At 52.8% G+C, this 26,849-nt stretch overlaps 5 protein-coding genes across 5 annotated transcripts in view; 3 read left to right on the forward strand and 2 right to left on the reverse strand.

The window, feature by feature from the left end:
- Positions 1–1,330, forward strand: part of VOLCADRAFT_93777 (uncharacterized protein) — a gene marked incomplete at both ends in the record, with an annotated part of 8,493 nt that extends 7,163 nt beyond the window's left edge. The window contains 2 exons of the mRNA XM_002952931.1: positions 452–594; positions 884–1,330. Coding sequence (XP_002952977.1) covers positions 452–594; positions 884–1,330 — 590 coding nt within the window. The remainder of the gene's footprint in view (positions 1–451; positions 595–883) is intronic.
- A 2,191-nt stretch (positions 1,331–3,521) lies between these two features.
- Positions 3,522–4,445, forward strand: VOLCADRAFT_93778 (Fic protein; the record flags this gene model as incomplete). The annotated part of the gene is made up of 1 exon (XM_002952932.1): positions 3,522–4,445. One exon carries the CDS (start codon positions 3,522–3,524, stop codon positions 4,443–4,445), a length of 924 nt encoding a protein of 307 aa, XP_002952978.1.
- Positions 4,446–10,865: 6,420 nt separating this feature from the next.
- Positions 10,866–14,804, reverse strand: VOLCADRAFT_93779 (uncharacterized protein; the record flags this gene model as incomplete). Its single annotated transcript, XM_002953027.1, has 7 exons — positions 10,866–10,906; positions 11,273–11,422; positions 11,558–11,744; positions 11,961–12,150; positions 12,306–12,428; positions 12,564–12,924; positions 14,783–14,804. The coding sequence occupies 7 exons, from the start codon at positions 14,802–14,804 to the stop codon at positions 10,866–10,868; spliced, it is 1,074 nt and encodes a 357-aa protein (XP_002953073.1).
- A 1,619-nt stretch (positions 14,805–16,423) lies between these two features.
- On the forward strand, positions 16,424–19,011 carry VOLCADRAFT_93780 (uncharacterized protein; the record flags this gene model as incomplete). The annotated part of the gene is made up of 2 exons (XM_002952933.1): positions 16,424–16,491; positions 18,129–19,011. 2 exons carry the CDS (start codon positions 16,424–16,426, stop codon positions 19,009–19,011), a joined length of 951 nt encoding a protein of 316 aa, XP_002952979.1.
- Positions 19,012–22,581: 3,570 nt separating this feature from the next.
- Positions 22,582–26,025, reverse strand: VOLCADRAFT_93781 (uncharacterized protein; the record flags this gene model as incomplete). The annotated part of the gene is made up of 7 exons (XM_002953028.1): positions 22,582–22,728; positions 23,320–23,346; positions 23,752–23,818; positions 24,121–24,243; positions 24,607–24,647; positions 24,945–25,021; positions 25,596–26,025. The coding sequence occupies 7 exons, from the start codon at positions 26,023–26,025 to the stop codon at positions 22,582–22,584; spliced, it is 912 nt and encodes a 303-aa protein (XP_002953074.1).
- Between the last annotated feature and the right edge of the window lie 824 nt (positions 26,026–26,849).

Genomic DNA, 26,849 nt, shown 5'->3' on the forward strand with positions numbered 1-26,849 from the left:
GTCCATGTCGGCGGGTGTGTGTCGGGGTGGTCGGATCTTCTTCTACTTCTATAATCAAATCACCATCATCAATTTATCACCATCATCCTCATCCTCATCATCACCATCATCACCATCATCACCACCATCACCACCATCACCACCATCACCACCATCACCACCATCGTCACCACCATCATCACCATCATCACCATCATCACAACCATCACCACCAGCATCACCACCAGCATCACCATCACACCACCATCATCACCACCACCATCACCACCACCATCACACCACCAGCATCACCACCATCACACCACCAGCATCACCACCAGCATCACCACCACCATCACACCACCACCATCACCACCAGCATCACCACCAGCATCATCATCACCAGCATCACCAGCATCACCACCATCGTACAGTGTCCCCACCTCTCCTCCCCCCCCGTTCTGTTGCGCAGCCCCAGACCCCCTCGACTCGTTACCCATAGCCCCCGCGGCCGTGTACCGGTTCTCCAACGGCGAGCCAGTACGGTTCGTATTGCGATGCGGTTTCGGAGGCAGTGACAATACGTTTGTCGTACACGGGGGCGAGGACGGCCTGGTGAGAGTGCTCTCTGTCTGTCTGTCTGTCTGTCTCTTGAGGGTTGGCCCTCCAGTCGCTGGGTGGGTTCCTGGGGGAGGGAGAGGGTCACAGGCGGTGTGTGGGTGGGGTGGGGTGGAGGGGTATTTTAAACCCTACCTCACCCTCTCTCCACATCCACATGACCTGCCTGTCCACGTCCCATTTATTCTTCACGGCCCTACCCTCGACCCTTTTTACACACACACACACACATACACACACGCACCGGCTCCCCTCTGGTACATGGCCCCAACAAACACAAACGCAGCTCTATCTCTGGCACCGAGACACGGGGGAGCAGCTGCTCAAGCTCAGCGGCCACAACGGCACTGTCAACGCGGTTTCCTGGAACCCCACTAACCCGTACATGCTGGCCTCCGCCTCCGACGACAAGACCGTACGGATTTGGCTGGCGCAGGAGGCACGACAACGAGCAGGCGGCGCGGCAGCGGCGGCGGCGGCGGCGAAGAGAAAGGCGCTGCCGCTGCTGCAGGCCAACCTGCCGGGGTGGCCGGCGGCGGCGGCGGCAGCGACGGCGTCTACGCCTTCAGCGGATGCCGCCGCCGCCGCCGCCGCAGCCGCAGCCATGGAGCATCTAGCGGCACCGGCGGGTCCGTCAGGTCCTACAGAGGCAGGAGACGCGGCCGCCGGCGGAGGCGGCGCAGGCGGCGTCCCCGCTGCTGCCGTTACAGTGGCACTGGTAGAGGAGGACTAAGACGCGGGTGTGTTTTCCTTCATGTCTGCGGAAGGCTGGATAGAATAGGAAAGGAAAGGAGACGAAAATAGATCTCTCCTCGAAAATTGATCCTGCCGCCACGCGCACTCGACATAAGACACCACATACATAGCCACTCTCAACGCCTTTGCGCCTGTTTGCGCCTGTCTTGCGTTTAGATGTTAGTGGCGGTTAGTAGGAGCCGTAGGAAGGGGCCATTGCTCTGTCGCTGGATGACGCAAGCAGGAAGGCTCTGTCTTACGTGCAATCTGTCTTACATGTGCTTTACGGGACGCGAAGGTGTGTGTCTGTGTGTGTGGTGGTGATGGTGGAGGTTCTTTTCTTCTGTTTACAGATGGGACGTCCCCCGCCTCCCCCTTCCCCCCGTCTTCCTCTCCTCTCTTGTTGTTTTCCCGATGGGCGCTTGCGGAGTCGGCCACGCCATTTTTTATTAGGACTTAGGGCAGTTTTCCTTTCATTTGGGAGGAGGAGGGAGACCGAGGGGAAGACGTCCAGTTCGCAAGTTCACGCAGGACGTAGGATGTCTCTTGCAATGCGCTCGACGCCTCGACGCCTCGACGTAGGGTGTCTCGTCGCCATGAGCGAAGGGGCTCACGATGGGTGGGTGGGTAGAGGTGTGTGTGTGTGTGTGGAAAGGGGAGGGAAGGCACGGAGGATGTGGTAGAGGGGTTTGCAGTGGTGTGGTGGGGGCAAATGAACCGGCGTGGAAAGATTTCAGTTGAGGTTGAGACAAGCAGGGATTGAAGGAGGGGTTGTAGGTGATGAATGAAAGGTGCGCTATCGGTGTGTTTTGGTTGGTGGCCTTTTACGAGGGGCGTGTACACGTCACGCCGCCTACGGAGCGTTGCGAGCTTGGTTCATGGTTTTGTACATGGTTTTGTAACGAAGGAAGTCAAGGGAGCTGAACCCTCGCGAGGAGAACGAGCTGCTATTAGCAGGTTCGTCGAGTCGTAATCCTTTTGCAAAGTCGCCATCGCCAACACGGGGCGTTGCCAGGAACACCGCTGCCGGGAACAGCAAAAGCCAACTAAACAGGTAGCTGCTCTTGGTTGTCAGTTGTCGATTTGTCATCAATTCAGGTTGATTACTTAGCTGTAGCTATTTTTTTAAATAAATGAAAATGCTGCAACCACCACGAACACTTTACCTGCCGGCGCGTCTCTCCTAATCCCCCTTGTCAGTTGAGTCACAAAAAAAGTCCTTCCCTTTCCTCAGATCTGGCCAGCGGGATGTACGCGGGTACGTTATAGTAACGATGATGAAAGGGGATTTTCCGTTTTTCTCCGTTTCTTCAAACTTAATATCTCCTTTTCTGGTTACCACGGCCCTGGCGCTGCCAGGGCGTTATTCAATTTCGGTTGCTTTCGTTTATGGCCGTGCTTTCCCTCTTTCCGGCACCCCCAAAACCTGTCTAGCTTTCGCCCTCTCAGCTATGGACACACGCATACTTACATACATAAATACACATGCATGCGGCTGTTGTTTCGCTCAACACGAGGGCTTCCTTAGGGCGGTTTTTACCTCGGCTAAAGACGGGGGAAACGGAGCGACAGTTGATGCGGCACGGTACGGCACGCGGTCGATTCCTCGCTGGGCTGTGTCATGTGTGTTTTTTGGTTCGGCCGGGGGGACGAAGCCGACAACACATTTTGGTCTTTGTAGTAGTCGTGAGGCACTGGAAGGTGTTGGCCGTGAGAGGCAGAGGTTAGATACTGTGGTCGTGGTAATGGTTGTGGTGGTTGTGGTTGTGGTGGCGGCGTTACTGGGGTATTCGTACGTGGATGTGCCATTGTAAAGCAGCGTTGAGATGACGATCTGTATGTCTGTCTGTGTATGTCGCGAGTTGGCTGGGTATAGGCTGTTGGGGTTTGGAGTTCTAGGTTCCTCCTGTTGTTTAAGAGGGAACTTCGCGGCACTTGGAAGACAGTAGGCTGCCCTCCCACGTCACCGTTGATGTTGATGCGCTAGCGGTCGGGCACTTGATGGGCCCCCGGACGTACTGCCGTCGTGCCTATCAATTCGAAGAAAAGCTGCAGCAACTGTTCAATTTGAGCGTTTCAAGTGTTGTGTTTTCGCGTCTGTTGCCAAAGCTGCCATTTCCTAAATACAATTGTAGCCCTCCTTTTCTCTCAAACATGACATAGGACAAGGAAAAGGACTTGCAAGCAACATGCTTGAGTTCATGAGTAGTAACTACTACCACTGCCCTTGGGAAGAAGACTCTCCGGAACGTGTCTGGTGCATGGTGCAGGCCTACCTGAGAAGTTTGAAGGAGATACCGCCGGATGGCATAGCAGCAGCGCTTCTGCAGGATCATATAGAATGGTCCGTAATTTGCTCCATCTTTTTCTCCAATCAGATTGAGGGGGCGGGGCTCGGCTTGTCAAACACTGCCTCTCTCGTCCGCAAAATCCTCCAAGGGCAGCCGCTGGACCCATGTTTGCTTTACAGTAGCAGCGGCAGCAGCGGGAAGTCAACTTGTGAGGTGGTGCAGCATGCAGCTGCCTTCATCTTCCTCAAGCAGCACGTGGTGGTGGAGAAGAAGCCGCTCACTCCCGACATCGTTCTGGCGGCGCACAAAATCCTGATGGACGGCATGGTCTGCGAAGACGGCAAGCCTGTCAACGCTGGGTCATACCGTGACAGCCTCGCGCACGCGGGGTTTCACCGTTTCCTGCACCCTGAACTCGTCCAGCCTTCGCTGGTCCGCCTGCTGGCTAACTACAATGCCCGAGCAGCTTCCGAAACGGAGGACCCGTTCGCGCTGGCTGCATGGCTAAGCTACGAGTTCGTCACCATTCACCCTTTCGAAGACGGCAACGGGAGGATGTGCCGCCTTCTGCTCAACATGGTGCTCCTGTCGCATGGTGTGCCTTTCTGCTCGGCGCTGGGCTTCTCGTCAGGCCACCGGCGTGCCAAGCAGCAATACATGAATTGCATCCACAAAGCGCAGCAGCACGGCGGGCTGCCCAAGCGGCTGGCGTTCGTCGTGCTGTGCAGCATCCGCTCCAGCCTGGCGGCCTTCTTTGAGACTGTGCGCATCTCAGCGAGCGAGGAGTACCCCAAGGACCTCGCTATGCTGCTCGTGGCGTGAACGTGGCCCCGGGTTAGTTTGGCGGTTTACTAGCTGCTTCCATGAAGCCGGTTGTGTCGCCGGTATCTGTAAGGGCGGGATTCCCCCTGCGGACTGATGCTTATGGCCGCAGTGTGCGACGGGGTGGCTCTTGCTCCCGGCGGACTGCGGCTGCGACGTGCGGATAACTTGGCACCATGTCTTGCATCGTGAGGTACGCCTTGCTAGGATTCCGCACGAAAAAAGCATGGCAAAAAGGTTACTGGCGCAACAGTACATATTGAAGGTGGATGGGGGGACGGATGTGCACCAACCTCGCATGTGTGCGGTTGGTACGGTTAGCAGGTGCGGCACCATGCCAATGCCACGGATTTGCTATCACGTCGACGTAAAATATACAACAAAAGTTGCTCATTTGCACACCGAGCTATCGCACTCATTGTGGGATACGATGTCGAGCTCTCAGAAAGCAATTACAAGGCGGCGACTGCGTGGAATAATTCTGGTGATGGACGAGACAAGGAGGAGTCGTGTTGGGTCCAGAGCTTTAGCTTGGCTGTTGCAAAAGGCGACGACTATTTGTCGGTGTCGTTGCGGGGCCGTGCGACAACAGTTACAAGTGCTTATTCAGAATACCCGCATGATGGTTGTTGGCGCACCACAGAACTCCGTCCGTGCATCAAGTGCACCCGAGGTCAACATCACGCTCGGCATCAACCGGTTGACTCGGCGGATGCAATTTGGCGACAGCAATGCCGTGAGCGAAATGGGAAGCTTGATTGAATACTGCCGCACAATCTCCAATGTTGTATCCACTGCTGTGCGTGCCTGTGACATCGGACAATTACAAAGCAAAGACTCCGCCAAAAACGAAAACTTATTTGCCACGACAGTCTCCCCTGCCGCTGTTGTCTACGACGATGCAGTGTACACAGCAGGTTCTGGTTGCTGTCATAACCTTCAATTTTGCCCTTCTGTCTCCTCCCTTCACGCAGATTAGAGCCCCCGTGCACGGTGGGAGGCATTTTTGGATTGGCAGCAGCACCTTGTTTAGTGAGACACGGAACTGGGTCCGGGGCTGGGTCTGACTTCCCTTCTCTAGCGAGGATGAAAATGTTTTTGTGACTAGAGACACACACACAGGGTCTGGGGTCATGCCCGGGCTGTACAGCCCTGCACGAGCCTGCCCTAGGGCAGGCAGACAAGGCATGTGTTGTGGGGGCAATTGTGCACTAACAAGTGTTCGTGGACATTTGGAAGTGAGTTGGTCGACGCGATTGGTGCCGTAAGGATGGAAAGACACGCAAAGACAATGCATGGTCCACGATATGTCTAAATCGTGGACAAAAAAATGGCGTTTTGCTGCGTTGGGGTTCGGTTCTGAACCTCATACGTTGCTCGTCGTCCCGCTTGTACCGTACCGGGAAAGTGTTTTCTTATACGGCGCTGTACTCGACCCGTTCGGGGTCCACTGTAACAATCGCATCTCTGATACGGCGGTGACACGAGGTGGTATCGAAATCGGCTCGGTAGGTAAACCAAATATGACTAGGCGATGAACAAACAGTAAAAACTCATGTTGCTTAGCCGTGGCAGTAATGTCATGGGTGAAAATTTGATGGTCCCCCGCCGCCATGACCACCATCACGAAGATGTTAGGCAGACACAGCTCATGACCATGAATGCATGTTACATGCCTTATATGAAAGGCTGATATGACGGCTCTGCACCGGCCGGATGTAAAAAGTGCGTTCGTTGATACCATCACGGCATTGTAAGGAAGGAAACAGACGCATAGGCAGGGCACGGAGCGGTACGTAGGAATCATGTACGGGGAGGTTTAACCATCTGAACGGTGATTTCTGTCTTGGCGTTCGATTCTGAACCTCACACGTTCCTGGTTCCGCTCGTACAGGAAAAATGTATTCCGATGCGGCGGGGTTAGAACGTAGTCTCTAAGTGAGCTTGTAGACAAACCTATTACGAGTAGGGGATCAAAGCACAGTTACATCGCATAGTTCTTAGCCGTGGCAAGCGGCAAGCTCCTGGGTGAAAAGTTGTTGGCTGACCGCCGGGACGACAAAGTCAGGCAAACACAGGGGATGACAATGAATGCCTGTTATGTTGCTATGACGGCTCTGGACCGGACGAATGTCCGTTCGTCTCCGCTATCATGGCATCGTAAGAAAGGAAACAGACGCATAGGCAGCGCTGCGGTGCATGAAACGCTATGCCTTTGCGCTCGGTTCTGAAACTCTGACATCGCGCGCTCACCCAGGTCGTACAGGGAAGATACTTGATTCTGACTATCAATGCCTTTTAAGTTTGGGGTGTTGTGGTAGTCTGCTACAACGGCTCTGACCCAGTTGACGTGGCATGTGCATCATGTGTCAACGCGTTGAAATTTTGAACAAGATGCGTATTGGAAAACCGCTGCACCGCTACATTTCGCCTGACTTAATCCCTTACCTTATAAAATGTTAAATTTCTATGAAAGGCGGTTTCATGCCGAAAGCATAAGAAAGGATGACAGAGGCCTCATTATGTCACGTCATGAATTTTGTTGGAGCTTAACAGCGGCATGTATCCGCAACATATTTGCGTAAAATAAGAACGTCAAAAAGCCAGCCTGTTGTTCATCCATGGCTGGGCTTCCCGCTACTCCGCCCGCCCCCCGCCTAGCTACACAACAAAAATGAGCGAACATTCCTTATTCTCAGGTAGGCGGCCCTGGTGCTGCGAAAGTTGTAATATATTCAAATTTAAAAGAATAACATACGGACGTGTTGTGGGACTGCTATTGGTGAAAGCATGAAACCACTGGATCTTGATCGATCTCCCGATGTGCAAATACGGATACTGACACGATACCACAGCGTTTGTCTCAATATAAACTTGTAAAAATCCGCCATTGGTTAGCTGTTGAAATTGTCTCATCGCTTCGCTCCTTACAACTTTTCACTCGTACCACATCAGCCACCGCCGCCGCGATGGAGCCAGCAGCGTCATTGTTATAAACACTTGTTTACGGCCGTGCTGATAGCCATTATGAACTGGATACAGAAAAGAAATTTGGTGAAGATGCGCATCCTCTGCTTCCTTGCCTCCCTGCCTTCACATCCACTGGTTTGAAGAGCACTACATGCTGGCGCCAATCCACACGTCCCCAACGAGCGTTTATGACACGCAATTCACAGATGACAAGGGAAAGTAAGGACGGTGCTCGTCTTTTTTATGTTCTGGAGCCCTGGTGTGAAGCGCCAACGCCATTTGAAATGTTGGCTTCAGGCTATCGCGCTGGGGCACCTGTTAACGATCACGGCGATACGGACCGAGGGAAGTTTAACAGGCTTCTGCATGAAGGCAAGAGATTTTTCATCTTCGACGAGCTCAGCAGGTTGAAAGGAAGCTGTGATTGAGGAAGCCTGGAAGCGTGCAGAGCATCAGGTCCTCCCAAGGATATGATCATCATTCGAAAAGTTCAAGGCTTGCAGTATGGCGTGCTGAAGCCCCCACGGCCTTAATACATTTACCATTGGCCACAGAGCAGCCTGGACCTGATTTGCTACTGAGAAGCAGAAGGTGAGGAAATATATTTACCAACCCTGATGCACCATTTGAAAGGAGGCACATTTTAACTGCCTGATTGTGAGATGGATCGGCTCCTGTAGCATCAACTCTTTGCCTGGTGCGTATTGCTAGGAGGTAGGATCTCCCCGGATTGGGTCCGGTTACGAACATAGTGCATGCCAGCCATATACTACTTGGCCCAAGGCGGATACCCGAGTGGGCAGTAAGTCTACCAGCCGCAGCTGAGTAAAAAAATAAGCAGACCTTCATCTCGGACGGGGAAGAAATGTCTTTAAGCATAATCCTACGCGATATCGAAATTACAATGCTATGGGATATGTCCGCCGCCTGAGGGTTCACTCTAGTGGGGGAGGAATGTGAGAAGCGATTGGCTCCCTGAACCTTCTGGATAACGACCAACATGCCAGGTAGATTCTTCTTAATCACTCATCATGTAGCACTAGCCGACATGAGGCTAGGTGTTGTTTTAGCTGCGAGTACTGCGCAGACTGTTTGCATGGTCTGTATCCCTGGACTTACCTGCACCCTGCTTACCACGTGAAAACATGTGGATAGATTTGCGGGAACCATTGGCTGTTGTGCAGAGGAAACAAGAGAGTCCTGGAGTCCTGGTACATCTAGTAGTGCACCATTGGCTTTGAGCCACAGTCCATGCCTATAATTAGTTAAAATTCAGGGAGAAGATTAGGGATGACTCTCTACATCAGGCCTACATCAGGCCGGTTCCGGCCCAGTTGCCACCCTACAGGCCCAGTTACCGAGATCACCATGCCTCGGTTACTGGGCCGGTAGGATTACCGGATGGACCGTTAGCCAGTAACCGTCCTCGGTTCCAGTAACCATCATGGGTAACCACCGGGCATGGTCACATAACTGCCATAAATTGCCAATAAGGTTGAAATGACATGATGATGTCGTATAGGTGTACATGTGCTCTATGGCATACTGAAGTATCCTCCTGGGTATCACGGGATCTGTCATCCGCCAATCGGTTCTTTTTCTGCAAAAGACGTGATACAACACATACCAGTGATACACATACCGGTGCCTTCACCGGTTGTTGCACGGTGCTTAGACTCTGCCCCGGTGCTGAAGGACCACGTGCTACGTGAGCGGAGGTTGTAGTGATGTGCCACATGAGTATTCCTTCCATTTGAACCCTCGAAGTTGAGAAGTTCGGGAGCAGCGAGTAGATATCGAACTGGAACATCGACCTGTTGAGAGAATAGGTACCTGTTTCATAGACAGCAATTATAATAGGCAGTTAATATTCAATTGGTTCGAGCTATGAACCAATGCCCACCTCCCGCCTTTGGGCGCGGTGGGGAGGCCAAATATGAGTATATTCCGCTAAGGTGGGACGCACTTCCGCTACCCACTGACAAATATACCACCAAAGATTATCAAGAATTGAAATTGTGTTCTCTGGTTCCGTGTACGCAAGCAATAGGATAAAATTTCCCGTTCGAAGAACTACACAATGACTATGCCCAATTAAGAGGAAGCTGAGCATGCAACGAGTACCGATCTCAATGTATTTGGAACTAAACGCAAGCGTGCTAGGCTTGTGGTGTACGCAGAAGTGCTACTGCTGCAAACCGCGACCCGCAAATGCCGGCCCCAAAGGCAGCACGACCAACCTACCACTGCAGAGCCTACCGTTGCAGAAGAAAACATTTATCCAGAAGATGCGTCGCTGGGTGGGCTTGAAGGCATGGTAGGAGGCGACCACTGGGTCAGCCGAACTACGGATCTCGACGTGCTCTTCTGCATACGGGCTTTTATTATTGGAGCTACTCCGTATGCAAAACAGCTGGTTATAAACGCGTACTTGGTCCGGATGCTAGGTTCTCTGTGTGCGGGACTGGGTGCTTGGTAGGAGGCGACCCATGGGTCAGTCGAAAATCACACGGGTCCCATGAGGTTGCTGTATCCGGCAGGCAGTCGACAGCCGTTGGCCGAATGGTGAAAGGTGCACGGCAGTGCATGCAGATCAGTTGGGGAAGGCTGATAGCCATGGGTTTCCCAGCAGACGACCGTGATGGGGATAGGAGAAAGGCCATCACAATATCCTGAGGAACCACAGCGGGGACAGGCGGCCTCATCGCTGCACCGCTCCACGGCGCTCTGCAGTGCAGAATGCGTTGCCGCCAGCAGAGCTGCACGGGTTGCACTCACATCGGGAAGATGATGGAAGTACAGACTAGCGAGTTGGGGATCGAACGTGAGTCCGTAAGAGGTGCCCGCTCCGCCAGCGCCATCTAATTCGTCAGCATCATCGCTGTCCTCGTTGTAATCGTCTGAATCACATGCCCCATGATCAGCCGCAGCTGTCATTCAAACAATGTCAGCCTGTCCCACATGCGGGTGATCATCCGGTATCCAGCCTAAGTCCGTTGGCGCATCTTCTTGATAAATGTCTTCTTCTGCAATGGTAGGTTCTACAGTGGTAGGTTGGTCGTGCTGCCTTTGGGGGCGGCGCGGCACTTGGGGGTTGCGGTTTGCAGCGGTGGTACTTCTGCGTACACCGTGCTCCCTAATAAGCCTAGCACGCTTGCGTTTGGTTCCGAATATATTGACATTGGTACTCATTGCATGCTCAGCTTCCTCTCAATTGGGCATAATCATTATGCAATTATTGAAACGGGAAAATATTTCAGGATCATGCTGAATACAGTGTAAAGGCGTTGTTTATTTACCCCAGGCCCAGTGTGTGTATAAACTCGCTGATTACACCAACAAATATTTCTCAAGGAAATCAGACCCGGCCCCCAGATCCAGTTCCGTATGATCTGATGTACGGTTCCATACACATGTCTCAATAAACGAGTTGCTGACTCCAATATTTGATTAATCCGAGGTCTCCACCACGGGGACTCTAGAGTCCAGACCTGCTTTGCATGCAAGGAAACGGGATGGCAAAATTGAAGGTTATGTGTAATAACTGTCATATGACAGAAACCGAGAGGATAACTATAGGTGGCAACAGATATATCAGGGTTTTAACATTAGCTAGTGCCCAACTCTGAACAAAACCCTTAAGCCGAACCAAAACCCTGAGAGCACAACTCACTTCACTCACTGCCTATCCGTGGATCAACTGACCCTCAACAGCGGCAGCTGGTCCTTGCCTGCTCTGCACAAGCCTCAGTTGGGGGCGGTTCCTTTCGCTTGCTACAGCCAGCTGGATGTCGGCTTCCTGCCACGGGGCTTCTTTCGTTCCACCTCCTCTCCCTCCTCCGTGGTGGGGTTCTCACCCATCTCTGCAGCTGTCCCGTCACCCTCATCACTGGTCGGCGGGTTGGCGGGGTTCTGCTGCTCTTGCTGTCGTGGAACTTGGACAGGGGCTACCTCTTCGGCACCAGCTGGTGCTTCGGCGGCAGCTGCATCGCCGCCCTGCTCTGTGTCTGCAAATCATGATCACATTGTAGGGATCAAAATCTTGCTTACAAGAGTGTAAAACCGCTGTGAGTGTCCTGCACACTATTGAGTCTTTCCATCCATCCAGTCAATCCTCCTCCAAGCCCATCCCAGAAACCCACCATTCTTCTTCTTGTCCACGAAACCCGCCTTCTGCTTGATGCGCCCCAAGATTGCCAAGGCCTTCTCCCTGGCTTCCTGGTCGGCCTTCTGCCGCATGTCATCTGTCGGTTCCTCCCAGGTGCCCTGCTCCTTAAGCTGTATCACCTCCCGTGTTGAACATGCCCTCATAGCCCTTTGGCTTGAGCCCTGAACCAGAACACGTACACACACATTCAGCCATCGTACATGTCGGGAACTGACACTGCAAGTGGGGGGAAATTGAAAAGTGCGCTATTGTTGGGGGTGTCCCTTTTCCGATGGATGATTTAGTACCCCCAGGTGTACATTCCCCCAATTTGCAAACTTACCGCCTTGGTAATTCTGCATGCACGTTTTCATGCTTTTAAGGAGAGCTGCTTCGACCTCCTTCCGTGCCGTGCTGTTCCTCTTTAGGGATAGGAGGTTGCCCTTGCCAATGGTCTTGATATGGCACAGTACAGTCATCCAGTGCGTTATGATGGTCTTGATATGAATCGGTGTCGTAGCAGGGGTGTCGTTCCGGGGTGCCAGGCCCTCGCTGATGTCGGTCCAAAGAATGCCCGCCTTGATAACCCTGAATGCGAGGGCAGAAGTACGGCCGTCATGGGGAGAAAAGCAGGGAAGGGAAGAGCTGCAGGCCTGCCCTAGGGCACACGTCGGGAATGTGACATGCCTAGGCCTGCCCTCACTTAGATTTGCCTACTGCAACAACGCTCCATGTCAACTCACTTGGTTGCCACGAGGACATTGAACTTACTGGCATCACTCTGTGAGTTCATTGGCTTGAAGACGTCGGCGAAGGCCTCAGGAACGCAGGCCGGCACCTTCACGGCCGAAGACTCCGTTGTATCACTGCATGCATCATTAGGAACGGATGTGTAAGTTATGTGATGTAATGATGGTTCTAGTCACTCAGTAGGCCTACCTAGGTGTGAATTCAATGCAATATTAATGGTCAATCGAAAGGCATTGTGCCGGGCTGCTTACCTAATGCGCGACTTCGACTTATTGCTCTTGTTGCTGGTATTAGATGGTGTTGCCGACAACAGGCTGTCAAGCACGCGCTTGCAGTCGATGGGCGGCAATTTAAGCTCGGCCAGTAGCTGAAGTGCCCCCTCGCGACCTGCTATGTCCAGCTCCGAGCGGATCACATCTGAAATATTCTCCACAATGTCCTCATCTTCAATGCACGCTCTCCTAAGAGCGTCAAGAGTCTTCAGCGGGAGCTCCGGATGTTTAACCCCAAACGCGGTCACAGCCGGTGAAGCGTAAGGCGCCCTTCCAGGCAGATTCTCGGGTGTCACTGGATGTCTTGCAGGATTAGGAGCACCATAAGCTCGGGCCTGTGCTGCAGGAAGACGGTCAACGGTGTTCTGGTGGTGGTCGACCCGCGCTACCACGCCAGCATTTTCGCCACCATATGCACCACTATTCCATGGGGAATTTTAAATGTGCATTGTGTGCGTAGTTTATGTGAACAATGGTGGCAGTGAATACGATCGACCGAGTTGTCGATATTGGTAGTCACTTAGTTTAGCTTGTCCGTCTTATTAATAAACCAGAGAAGGGTGTGTAGTATATGAATATAGCTAACAGTAAATTTGAATGTACCTAGCCATTGTGAAATAGTAGTTCTCATTGTGAAAACATTGGGCAATGAGTCCTGTGGTCGGCAGACAAATTACCAGGTGCACCCGACAACGTGGTCGTACACAGGCTGCTTTGCCTCCATGGATACTCCTAATAGGTACATTCAAATTAATCATAACTACATTCATATACTACACCCCCTTGGCTGGTTTATTAATAAGACGGACAAGCTAAACTAAGCGACTACCAATATCGACAACTCGGTCGATCGTATTCACTGCCACCATTGTTCACATAAATTACGCACACAATGCTCATTTACAATTCCCCATGGAATAGTGGTGCATATGGCGGCGAAAATGCTGGCGTGGTAGCGCGGGTCGACCACCACAACACCGTGTTGACCTTCCTGCAGCACAGGCCCGAGCTTATGGTGCACCTAATCCTGCAAGACTTCCAGTGACACCCGAGAATCTGCCTGGAAGGGCGCCTTACGCTTCACCGGCTGTGACCGTGTTTGGGGTCAAACATCTGGAGCTCCTTGACCCTTGACACTCTTAGGAGAGCGTGCACTGAAAATGAGGAGACCGTGGAGAGTATTACAGATGTGATCCGCTCGGAGCTGGACATAGCAGGTCGCGAGGGGGCACTTCAGCTACTGGCCGAGCTTAAATTGCCGCCCATCGACTGCAAGCGCGTGCTTGACAGCCTGTTATTGGCAACACCATCCATTAACAGCAACAAGAGCAATAAGTCGAAGTTGTGCATTAGGTAAGCAGCCCGGCACAATTCGATTGACCATTAATATTGCATTGAATTCACACCTAGGTAGGCCTACTGGGTGTCTAGGGCCATCATAACATTACCTAACTTCCACATCCGTTCCTAATGATGCATGCCGTGATACAACGGAGTCTTGGCCTTGGCCGTGAAGGTGCCCGCCTGCGTTCCTGAGGCTTTCTCCGACATCTTCAAACCCATGAACCCACAGAGTGATGCCAGCAAGTTCAATGTCCTCGCAGCAACCGTGTGCGTCAGATATCGGAGTCAGCAACTTGTTTAGTGAGACATGTGTATGGAGCTGTACATCAGATCATATGGAACTGGATCTGGGGGCTGGGTCCGATTTCCTTTCTCTTGATATTATGAGAAATATTTGTTGGTGTAATTAGCGAGTTTATACACACACCGAGCCTGGGGCCATGGGCGGGCTCTACAGCCCTGCAAGGCTTGTGTTGGTGAGGCAATCTTTACAATTGTACACTCAAAAGTGTTTGGTGAACATGTATGTTTGTACGTGTAGACATGTGAGCTCGATACAGGCATATGCATGGATGGAAGTGTAGAGAGGCATGCACATATGTATGCACACATAGACAGGCGAAATAGGCATACGTGCTCACATAGATGGATGAGACAGCTGTGATAGCATGTGTAGGCAGGTTGGACAGGGACATCCTACAATCCATTGACACCAGCATATGGCCCGGCATACGGACAAGGAACACTTGTAAACACGGGTTACCCTGTCTGTTACCCCTCAGTACAATATTACCCTGACCCCTTTGTTACCCCTTGGTAAGGGGTTACCCCTACCCCGGGGTTAGGTTACCCACCTCCCTTCGTACATAGCCACATGGGTAACCACTTACCCCTAACCCTAACCCCTGGGTTATGCTTAAGGAGGGGTTACCCCTCGTTTTATGCCATAGGGCCTCATCTAGCCAACTTCTCAGTGGATTGTTCAGGTTCAGCACCACCGGCACCACAGGCGCCACCAGCATCCATCAGAATCTGCCAGATCACTGGTCAGCTTGCAGGTCAACTTCATCCCAGGTCACCACCGTCCATCGGCTACAGGCGCTTAAGCGTTGTATATACAAGCTTGTATCTTCCAATGTTGGAAGGATTTTATTGTTTTGGGATGTTTGTTTGGCAAGGGCAGTGGACTGTTGTACATCATTGGTGTGATCCTGGTTTATACATATTGAATTGAATTGTAACAGAGTGGGAGGCTTCTAGGCCATTTGAACACATTGTCTTTTCTACGATTTATCATACCATACAGCACCATCCACCATTACCACACTGTACTACACCATACGAACTGGAAGTCCAAGGCGGTTGATCCTGCCTACTAGGATCACTCCTCATCCATTCACCTGAACATCCGCAAAGACAGAGGGTTCTGCAATCGCCACCAATCCAGCGTGCGGATCTCAATCCATCAACTGTAATCTCAACTCCACATCTCAGCACATAGCCATAACCTCACTCTCCCGACAACGTTGGGGGTCTCCCCAGGAATTGAATCCAGGATCTTAAATTGTATAAGGCAGTAGTGTCGCCCAGACCAGACAGATGTGCATATGACTGGTGCAAGTTACCCTTAGTTATGGCCCAGTAGCTGCATGTCCAGGGTAATGGACTGTCGTACCTTTAGCCCAACCACCTGATGCCACTGCTTAACCCTGTGACATTGCCTTGCCCCTGCAATGAGCCCATTGATCATGTAATGTCGTACATTCACCACTGCTTCTTGTATCTATTTAGTCTTGTATGTATGTCTCATTCGTGCATTATGATCAACGAAGCAAACGTGGTAACAAGGGATGGAAAATGCCTTACGTTTACAGCTGGCATAACTGACCTACCATAGAAGCATGCTACTGTCAGCCAACATTTAGTGGGGTGGAACACCACTTCTCTTACCCTAACTCATGACGCTAGCTGGCTAATGGAACTGAATCTCCGTGAAGAACGGTGACCTTGCGAAACTAGTTTCTGTGGCTTCGGAGGAGGGGTCTAGATCTTGGGGCACCGGTAAGCCGGAAACTAGTTCCAGCCCTTTACGGCTAGCACCATACGGTACCAGTACCTATTTCGTATTTTCAAAGCTTGTGCGCGGTTTTGAAGTCTGTGAAACGGTTTCACTGAAATCTTTCATAATTTTCATTTTTCCTTGGCTTGGAATGTCTGCCATAGTTTCCGGTCATCGTAAAGGGCCAGTATTAGCGGCGCAAATAGCGCTAAAAGGGCACATGAGATCGGAGGGAATACAGCTCTATACCTAAGGCCGATTGCTACCGGCCTTAGCAATCGAGCTACCGGCCGGTAGCAATCGAGCGTTCAGGGGTCGCCCGAGAGCGCTCTGCGTTAGGGCCTCCATGCGGATCACAATGCAACCTTAGCATTACATACAGGACAGCACAGCTGCAGTGTGCTGTCTTGTTTTGCAGGAGTCTTGGTTATGAAATATGACTGCGTTTGTACATATGGGCCGGCGGCGAACGGAGAGCGGCGAAGGAGCCGTGTACCTAATAAGGTGTGCGTCGCTCCCTGGCAGGCAACTGTGGGTCTCGACTCCTACATGGGGACAGGTGAAGTCAACGACAGGACATACGACATGCCGGAAAAAGAAGCGAACCGAGCCAGAGAGGCGCATCCGTGCCGACAGGCGAGGCAATGGTCCGTCTGGAAGGGTTAAATGATAAGCCTGAGGCCGTTGGAAGGAAAGAAGGACGACTACTTTTGGGGACTACTTGTCAAGGTCTAGAAATAGGGACAAGAATAGGGACAAGAATAGGGACAGGCTGCTTTTTTGTCAGAGTACAGGGAACGGTAACGAGCCAACGTTGTGGGAGATTGCCTAATCCGCTATTCTTCGTCCCTCCTTCAGATTATTCTCCGCCTCCTTCGAGTGCAACGTGGCAGCACCGGTGGCTGTCAAGTGTCGGTCAAGGCACCTTCCTGCCCTTGTCTTGGACCCTAGGGCCCACTTCGTCCGTCTTACTAATCATGAATCATGCGATCCCTTGTCTGCTTGCCAGCTTAAAAATGAAATAAGCAAAGTCCAACAAAGTCCAAGAAGTTCCGGAAACTCTTTGACCCGTTTTGGATTTGAGCTGGTATGAACAGGGCCAACCCCGCAAAAAGATATAGATACGGTGTTAGGAAAGTCCACCCAGGCGCCCTGCCGTTAACAGATCTTCCTTAACAGAGGAAAAACTCACTTGTCTCGTGACGGGGATAATGAGGTACGACGGGGTGCGGCAACAACTTTCGTCGGTTGGTGTGATTCGGTAAATCACAAAGGAAGGAGTTCATGGAAATTGAGATCGGGACTCCCTTAAGGCAGGACAGCCACGCTCGTTGAGGTTTCCGTCGACAGAACAAGAAGCAGCTTTACCGTCGAGTACTTGCACATCACCTCCTCCTTTTCGGCTACTTCATCACCTCCGTCGTCATCTGTTTTCCCCAAGAGAAGGCTTCTGCATACGGCTGACGCCAAAAATGCGGCGCCAAGCGAAGGAAGACGCCGTTCACAAGCTCTACGGCCCGGGGCTTTCATACCAAGTGAGATTGCATTATCTTCCTGGGGAACTGGCAAATTTATTCTGTATTGGAGCCGGGAGTATTTTACAACATAGCTGGAGCTGTGAAAAATCTCGTGCAGTATAAATGCTGGTGTGGTGCGGAAATTTATTTGTGACCTGCTTCCGGAACGTCCGAACCGGCCCCCGGGTCTGTTGCCGTCACATGAACGCGCGTCCGTGTCTGATCCAACATAACTAGTAAATTTCGGTTTACCTGCTCTCTGTTTTAGGATTGCCGACGGCAATTTCCATCAGCCACGTCTAACGGTGCAGCATGATGCAGAACGACTGCTCGCGGCTAAGCCTTGCTCAAGTTGCTGCGTTGCTTACAAAAGCAACGCAGCGCGCGCACAGAACAAGATACCCCATGTACCTCAGAGACCACCGATCTATAACAAACTCTTGGAATGCTTTTTTCAAAGGGCTTGCGGCTTCTCGACGCAAGTACAACCTTGATGTTAAACTAGTTCTAATTGCGAATTAAAGGCTATCGTCCACCTTTTTTTAATTATCAGCTGTTGTCCGGATAGCGTCGCGTAGCATTATGTGTTTTCTGACCCTCGTACCCTCCTCCTGTTGGCGGCAGCTGTGAACTGTCCCTTGCTCTGTTGCACGGCAAAACCGCGCAGGACCTGTCCTGGGATGAGCGCCGCCGGCTGATGGAGGTCATGCGCAGCAGCGGCGGTGCCGCTGGCGGCGGCGGCGGCGGCAGCGGCGGCGCCGGCGGCGCCAAGACCCATGTCGCCGGTGGTGTCGGTGGGCACGGCAAAGCCGGCAGCGGCGGCAGCAGCAGCGGCGGCTCGCCGTCCAAGACTCGCCGTCAGAGGACGCCGCCGACGTTGTACAACACTACCCGTGCCGCAATAAGACAGACCCCGATCCGAGTACAGCTGCCGATGCGCCCCAAGCATCCCCAGTACGGCCACCCCCTAAAGGGCCGCGGGGACGACGCGGCTCAGGTCCCCCGCCACATCCGGTACGGTGCACACGTCCCGGCGGCGCGGGCGGCGGCGACAGGCACTCTCGCCACGGCGGCGGCGGCAGCACCGCCACCTCCCCCAGCCGGCAGGCCTGAGGTCCCCCAGGGCGGCTACGGCGACGTCGTTAGAGACTCCCCTGGACCGACAGAAGGAGCTCCGGAGACCTGTCTCTTGTTACGACAGGCGAGGCAGCCATGTGGTGGCGATGGTGGTGAAGGTGGCAGCGATGCAGCGGATCGGGCGCCGCTGGCGGCGGCGACGGCAGCGGCGGTTGAGGAGGCAGCCGAGGCAGCGGACCTGGAGGAGGGTAACGCTGAGGTGTTGGCTGCGGTGAAGCGACTGGCTCTGGCGGCGATTTGCGGGGAGGAGAGCGGAAGCGGTGGAGGCGGCGGAGGCGGTGGACGGCTGCTGACGGCCGCGGCGGCTCCCGCTTCCGCTCAGGAAACGGCGGCGGCTGCTGCTGCAGTGGCGGCGGGGGATGTGCCCTGAAGCGGCAGACGTGTGAGAGGCCGGCCGCATTCATGTACGGCCATGTACGACAATGGTGTTCACTACAGTGTTGTACGGTGGTTGCGGCACATGACAACCGGATTTCAGCATTCGTGTTTAGATAAAGTATCCGTTGCCCCCTTGCGATGTTTCCGAACGAAAAGGCTATATGGAGGACCATGTATTGGAATCCGCGCTTTAGGCCACAAGAGGCTGCAGGAAGAGTTCTGGACGGAGAGCCTCATCGTTAGCGACCGAATTGCGCCACCCGTTGCTTTATTGCTGTTGTGTCATGCGTTGTAAGATGTGTGTCTCTCTATTTGCTGAGGCGTTACAGACATATATTTGTTTGCTCCTTCGGTATGTTGCTGTCAGAAAATGTTTTTTCCGACAGCTGCGGCGCTCTCACGGGTTGCTTGCCATTACGTTTGCGCCCCCTCCCCGCTGGAGGGTCCCGCGGGGCCGGATACAAGGTATCGTAACGAGGATGGCCGCAATGATGGCCGCAACGATGGCCGCAATGCTAAGTTGAAAAACTGTTTTGAGGGCCTTTTGTCTGACCTGTGCATGTACGGATTTCCCTGCTTGTGTTGGTTAGTGTACGGCAGGTACGGCATTTGTTCGGGTGGAGCTCTACATATAGGGGGAAGCGGTAATAAGAAGCTGTAAAAAGAGGGAAAGCGCATTCGCTTTGTGTTGCTATCAGGCTCCAAGACGACCCAGCCGACATCGGAAATCTATATGTATAGTTCATGTGTGTGTTAATACACCTTTTGGAGCTCTGCGTTACCTGCCCCCCAAGGGCCCCGGGGGGCAGGTAACGCAGAGCTGTCCAAAACGCGAAACAGCTTTTGGCAACGCGTCCAAAACCATCTGCGATTAGTTCTGGAGGACCTCCTGACGGGGGAGTTGCTTAGGCAAGTAGGAACCCCGGCTGGATAAGTTATCTAACATGCAGCTCCATGCACCATATATGATTAATCAGACAGCTTTCGAGAAAAGAAGACATTTCGCAGAATGTATAACGGTCACGGCGCTTGGCGGTTCGTGATGACACTGCTTGGCGTCAAGTCCCCAGTTTTACCTCTCACGGGTATTACAGGAGAAGACGGAACAAAGTTATACTTCAAGGCACAGCTTATTACGCTGAATGGACTATAGCTTACGACATCGGAGAAGTTTAAACCTTCTACGTTTAAAATCCGGAAATCCACTTTCGACGACGACCTTTTACTTCATAGGACTGGCTACATATGACCACGCCTCAGCAGGCCGTGCCAGCAGTCGCGCTTTATCTGGCTGCGTTGACAGCCACACAGCCCCAGGCAAGCTGCTATAGCACAATCGCTGCGAGCACAATCTAAGCCGTAGTATGTATGATTGTAAAACTCATCTGCTCATCTTCCAAAATCCAGCACATAGCCCGCACAGAGCACAGAGCAGTGGCAGCTGAAATGTCGTACATGTCCGCAGTGTCGTTCGCGGTCAGCCCACTCAAAGCCACCTATACAGGTACCAGGCTAAAAGATAAACCGCCAACATCCCGTCACGTTCAGCCAATTTCATCATTTACTTAAGCCTCCAAAATATGCTAACGACGAAGTGACGACCAACACAAACATCTGAAACGTGTTTTCAAAACCAAAAGTTTAACCTGCTGCTACGTGCCACCAAAAGCGCACGAGCGCCTCCACCTAGCATTAGCTGACGTTAAACCAAAAGCCGGAAGCGTCACCAAAAGTAACCAAAAAACTCATGCAACAAACAACTCCGCAGTCGAAAAGCGTCGTGTTACTTAAAACCAGAGTAAAGCCAGACTTACCAGCGCGCGGACGTCCTCATCGTTCATACTCCTTCCCCGGATGCTATGTGGCAGTTTGTAAATAATAAGCAGAGTTCTAGCAGTAAAACAAGCAGAGCGCACAGAAGTTGCGTCCTCGGAAGAAGCGGCGCAGAGGGGAAGTATACTCCCCTTTTGCGACCGAATATAGTACCGAAGGCAACCCAGAGCAGATAAGAAATCATAAAGAAAAAGTTCATCATAAGAAAGCTCGTTGCTAAACGCAGGATAAGAACTGCATAAACGAAAGCACGCACGCCAGGATGAGCGCCGCGTCGCCCGCTGTTTTGCGTGGGCTGTGATGTGCCCATAAGCCAAGTATGATCGATGAAAGAGACACACCGGCGGCAGCAAAGCCATAAGCCCTACAACAGGGAAAACGGGGCCTGCCGCCGCCAGGTCGTCAAGACTCACACTTGGGCCGCGGCCTCGCTTGCTCGCGCCGCAATGCCATTTCCATTTCCTTGATCATTTTCCCTCGGCTCTCCCCCATACACACACATACGTACATACATACTTCTTGTAGTTCTTACCCCCGCCCCCCAAGTTATTCCCACGCCGCACTCCGTTACCCCGGCTTCTGGCAGGACCTGACTTAGGCCAGGCCTCCCTCGGTCTTCTGGGGGCTCTCAGCACGATGCCGCCCCACACCCCTCGCAGTTGACTTTCTCATACCTTGTACCGCCGCGTGACGTACATACTGATACGTATACTCCTGCCGTTCCATCTCCGTCTCCCTTGTGTACGACAGGTTCCCACAGGCTTCACTCAGGAGAACCACAGGCGGGGCTTTGAAACCCCATTCAGATGAGCTGTCCTCCAAAACATGAAAAAAAAATCAACGGTTTTTGAGAGTTTCAACATTTTTTTGAGCTTCAATCTCAATATCAACATCGACACCAATGCCGCCGTAACATATCATCTGCGTTTTTTCATAACCCCCTCCGCCATTGCTCCCACCATCAATGCCCTTTCATCGTCATCACCATCCTCTCACCATCACGCCCACTGTTGCACGTACCACCATCACCATCATTATGATCATCATCGACATTATCATCATCATTACTGGCACCTTCACAAGGACGTTATGTGCGCCCTAGGACACATTCATACGTACATACAAAACATACAGCACGTACATACCAGGAGGTACGGCAAGTACTGCCGTACCCCACGAAAATGGACACGGTCGCAAGATTAAAACCCGCGCTTCACATCGCAACAAATCCCCCTTTTTTTTAACATACATATACGACCACTTCTGGTAAACGCAGCGTAAGGCACCTTGTACGAACTTGTACGGCTCTGGGACAACACACCGCACCTCCTCCCGCACCTCACCTCTTCCGCTTAAACTCCCTTTCCAAGCTTTTTCTAAACGGCGAACAAAGCCCCGTCTTGGGTTGCCTTGGCCATGGCCACGGGATACCCACTTTTCGCCTTGGTGCCTTACACCTTACACACGACATGGAAAACCTGCTGCTGCCGGCTGACACTTCGCAGATGCGCGAAAGCAGGTTCGCCTGTGTGACAGAACTCCTGGAAATTCCAACATACATTCCTAGCACACAGCTGATAGAAGTGGAGAAGGCGAACGGAAAGAAAAACAAAATGAAAAGCAAAAGATGACGACAGGAAAAAGAAGAAAAAGGCTCCAGGAAAAACCAACAAATGTAGTTAAGGGAAAGCCGCGGAACGTTTCTGAGCCGCGAACCGGGAGCTTCTTTTCAGCGCCCAAAGAGGCGGCGGAGGTGACTCTTGCGTGTCCCGGCCGGGAAATCTCCAGATGCTTCCCGTGGGGAGGGTACGAACCCCCCCGGGCATCCGACACGGCGGTACCGGATCCCGATTACGCCCAGAGACAGATCCGCCAGCTGCCGTACACATACGGCAACAACGGAGGTTGCGATGGCGCGGGTTGACATACATGATTTATGCATCAGGAGGAAGTGTCAGGGACGGAAAAAAAGGAAAGAGTGGAATGTACGTACGAATGAATGTACAAAAGTGGGAGCACACAGGACTGAATCGAGGCTGAATCTAGTTCGAGGCAGAAACGGAAATCCAGGAGAGTGCTGTGTATGTCGTACGTGTCGTACGTGTCGTACGTGTCGTACGTGTCGTACGTGTCGTACGTGTCGTAGGAGTTTTAGTGATGTGTTCCATCTATTGCAAGGCGGGTACCGACAGCCCACCCGACAACAATACATGCGTTACATGTGCCATGGGGAATCAAAGGCCTTCGGCTCCCTCGATAGATACCCCCACACACCCCGCCTCATCCCCCTAAAACTCCAACCACGTCCACGGCCCCCCAAGAAAACCCAAATCATTTGCAGCCTCCGGTCAGTGAACTCGACGAAAACGTGCACAACCGCTTTGCTCCTGGGCGGCAGATGGCGTGAGCGTTACGTTACGTTTCGCAACCAAAGCCGTACACCCGTACACATGACGCATCCTCTCACCTTGCCGAAAGCCAGGTCGCTTAGGTCCTTGGATTTAACGTGATGCGATGCGGGGGACATTGATGCCAAAATGCGGGGGGAAAGGGGGGAGGAAAGTATGATGGGAGGGGAAGGGAGGGGGGACTTGAGAAGAGTCCGGGAGTCCGGGAGCCCGTACCGGGACGGTGGGGGCCCCTCAGGGTAACGTTGGAAGTTGGAAGTTGGAAGTTGGAAGTTTGAAAGTTTTTAATGTACTGCAGTTTGGGAGGTTTTCATGTACTGTTTTGCGGCGTCACCCGTCGGCGCCCTTCCTGGAGCGATGGCACGTCAGCCGTATATCGTACGACAGGCCTATTAATGTCCTAGGTGTCTCTTTGTCTGTCTGTCTGTCCGTCCGTCCTTCGGCCTGATTCTCGTAAAACTAAAGCTAAAACCACCTTTCGTCGTACTCACCATGTGGTACATGTCGCCACAGCACCAGCGGCGGTTGGAGTAAGCATTGGCCGGGTAATCGCAAGGGCTGTGAATGAAGAGCGGTGGCGGGGGTTGGGGGGGAGTAGGAGTGTAGAAAGGGTGGAGGGAGAAGGGGGCGCAGCGCAGTGGGGGCCAGGTGAGGGAGGGAAGACGATTTACTGCATGCGAAGGGCAAAAGGACAAAAGTGCGCCATATCTATTACTTAGCTAGGTGTCCGCGAGGACTTAGGGTTCTTTTGTTTTGGACAACGACTTCTAACGGTTTCCTATTTCTCTCCTTTTCTGTGGTTTGAATCAACACGATCACAACGATTGAGGTGGCTGCTTTCCGAACCGGCTGGTTCTCACCATGAGTCGGTTACGGTGACGATGACGGACTTAGAAGGGTCCAGACAGCCGTCCTTGCGGTCAATGTGTTCGCCGTATCCGTCAGTGAAGGTGGTTGGTTTACAGGCAACCTCGTAACAGCGACTGTGGCAGGGTACGGCAGGGTACGGCATCGTGCGTTGGGGTCCTGGGGAATCTTCTGGGGAAAGAGAGATTCAGACGTACACCGTACACCTCATCAGGCACATAGCCGTCCTCCTAAAAAAAACGGTTTGGCGACTGCTATTATTAACTACTACTACTATTGCTACTTCTATTGCTAGTTCTACTACTGCCACCAGTAGTTATCAGCCTCTGAAGCCCTTCGGGACGTGACTCGAATTTCCCCTAGGACTGTCTGCCAACTGCCAACTGCCAACTGCCAACTGCCAACTCTGCAAGAAGCAGAAAGCACAGCAGTGCCCCGGTGGTCGGCCAAGCAGCCACTCGCCCAAGCAGCTCACCCACCCGCATGAGCCAGCGAAGTCGTTGTTTTGGTCGCTCAAGGCCTGATGTACCGCGCGGGGGGGGGGGGAGGGGGAGGGCCAAGACGACCTCAACAGTGGGGGCGATGGAGGCGCTAAAAGCGGCGAGAAAAACAGAAAGTAATAAGCAGCGAACCTTTTAGCACCATCACGACAATGATGGCGAAATAACAATTAAGGCCAAATGATTTACTTTCGCCTTATGGTCTTTTGAGATGAGCCCAGCTGGAGGGCTAGTCCCTGTTCAACACAGCTGCACGCACACGTGACGTCAGCAAACGGGTGCGCATGGGACGTCACCGAGCGACCTGCGCTACTCACAACAATGAAGGCTCCAGTGCTGACTAGACTGTTGGGCAGCGCGCCGTACATGCAGGAGCCTTCGTTAATGTTGCCACCTACATACATACATACATGCTCGGGGCGGGGAGGGAGGGAGAGCAGGCGGGAGTGAAACGATTGCAACTACGCCCCGCAAACAATTGCCGCCTGGCCTCTTCCAGCGGCAAAAATGCGCACAGGTGACTTACGGACTAAAGCTGATTCCTGGTTCAGAGAGTCCTGCACAGGTCCTGCCCAGCAAAACATCTATCTATCCATCTATCTACCATCCATCGATCTATCCATCTATCTTCTACCTATCCGTCTATCTAATGTATCTATCCATCTACATGCCTATCTATGTACATGCCTATCTACCTACCTAATCTATAAGTCTACAACCTGAGCACTAACCCTGCTATGCGCGTTCAACCTGGTGTGCTCTAACTGCTCTAAACCTCTTGCACGACAACCAACCTTCTTGACGGTCTTGTCGCCACACACTGCCCCCTTCATTTCCACTTTGCATTCATAAAATCCCTTTCCATTGGCTTTTCCTCTTTCTCCTTAACAACTCCCCAAAACAAGATTATCTCCGCTTCCCTACTCTCTCTCGCATCATGCCCTCATCTTCAATGCCCTCATTCGCACCTGCAATAGATCCGTACCACGTGGCCCGACCGTCGTACCAATCCCCGTCGTCGGCTGCCGCTCTTGAAGTAAGGCAGCCTAACCATATAATGACCAGCGCGGCCAACGACACCGCGGCGGCAGAAGAGGTGCTGATTGTGGTGGGGATAGTGGCGGTGGTGGTGGTGGCGACGGAAGCCGCGGCGGTGCGGGAGAGCCGTGAAAAGCGGCGCATCTGCGGCCGCGACGGCGGCACGCCGGTACCCGGTCCTGCAGCCCTGCCATCGCCACCATCGTGACCCGACGCGCGCCCAGTGCCCGGTCGCACCGTACCGTTTTCGTACGAAGGAGGTTGCTGGGAATAACGTAACGCAGAACGCGCGAGGAATGATGTCAGCGAGAACCGCGACATGGACAGAGACAGAGACGGCGCTGCTGGTGGGGCCGACATTTTTATTATAAACTTGGGCTGCCAGATAGAGCCCCGAGCCGCTTTGATTTGGTGAGAAAGCGACGAAACTTCCTAGAGAAGCACTAGAGGAAGGTGGTTACCGTGATGGGGTACTTAGGTGGCTGCCAAGATGCTTACATACGCGCTTAGAGGTCGCGAAATGCACGCACGCACACACACACGCACGCACGCACGCGCGAACACCAGCCTGTCCCTGTCCCGTATTTGCCTTTCAGTTCCTGTCTGCAGCCGGATGGCTTGCGCCTTGCGTGCTGCGCTGCCTTTGGCTTGACGGCGAAGGTAGCGGGATAGCTGGGAATGATAAAGGATGGTATTTTGACGAGAATGAAAGGAAAGGAAATGATAATCAGCGAGATTCCAATCGGCTGACGGAACTTTTATTTAAAGAGACTGCCGCTGAGCTGGCACGAGTTAGAAAATATACCGAAAAGCACAGACGCAATGGATTGGCAAGGCGGCTGTTTCTCAAGTAAGCCTGGCTGCTGGCTGCTGGCGGAAAGCTGCTAGGCTGAACCGCGTCTTTCAGGGCGCGCCCTCGCAAGCTAGCTGACGATTGGGTGTTTCGACGAACGACCTGCACGTTCCCAAAACAATGTTCGAATGGGCGACAATGCGGTAGAATGGGGCTGCGCCAAGGCGGCGGCGGCGGCGGCGGCCCAGAATAAGCCATTTAAGAATGGCAAAGCGTCGCGCACTTCTCTCCTGAGCCAATAAAGAGCTAGCACGGTGCCGCCTCACCTTCAGAAGCCCTGTCGATGGTGCGGTCTATTGACGTTATTAAAAACGCCGTGAATCTGGGTGCG

The sequence above is a fragment of the Volvox carteri genome (genome assembly GCF_000143455.1).
Source record: "Volvox carteri f. nagariensis unplaced genomic scaffold VOLCAscaffold_33, whole genome shotgun sequence".
Lineage (NCBI taxonomy): Eukaryota > Viridiplantae > Chlorophyta > Chlorophyceae > Chlamydomonadales > Volvocaceae > Volvox > Volvox carteri.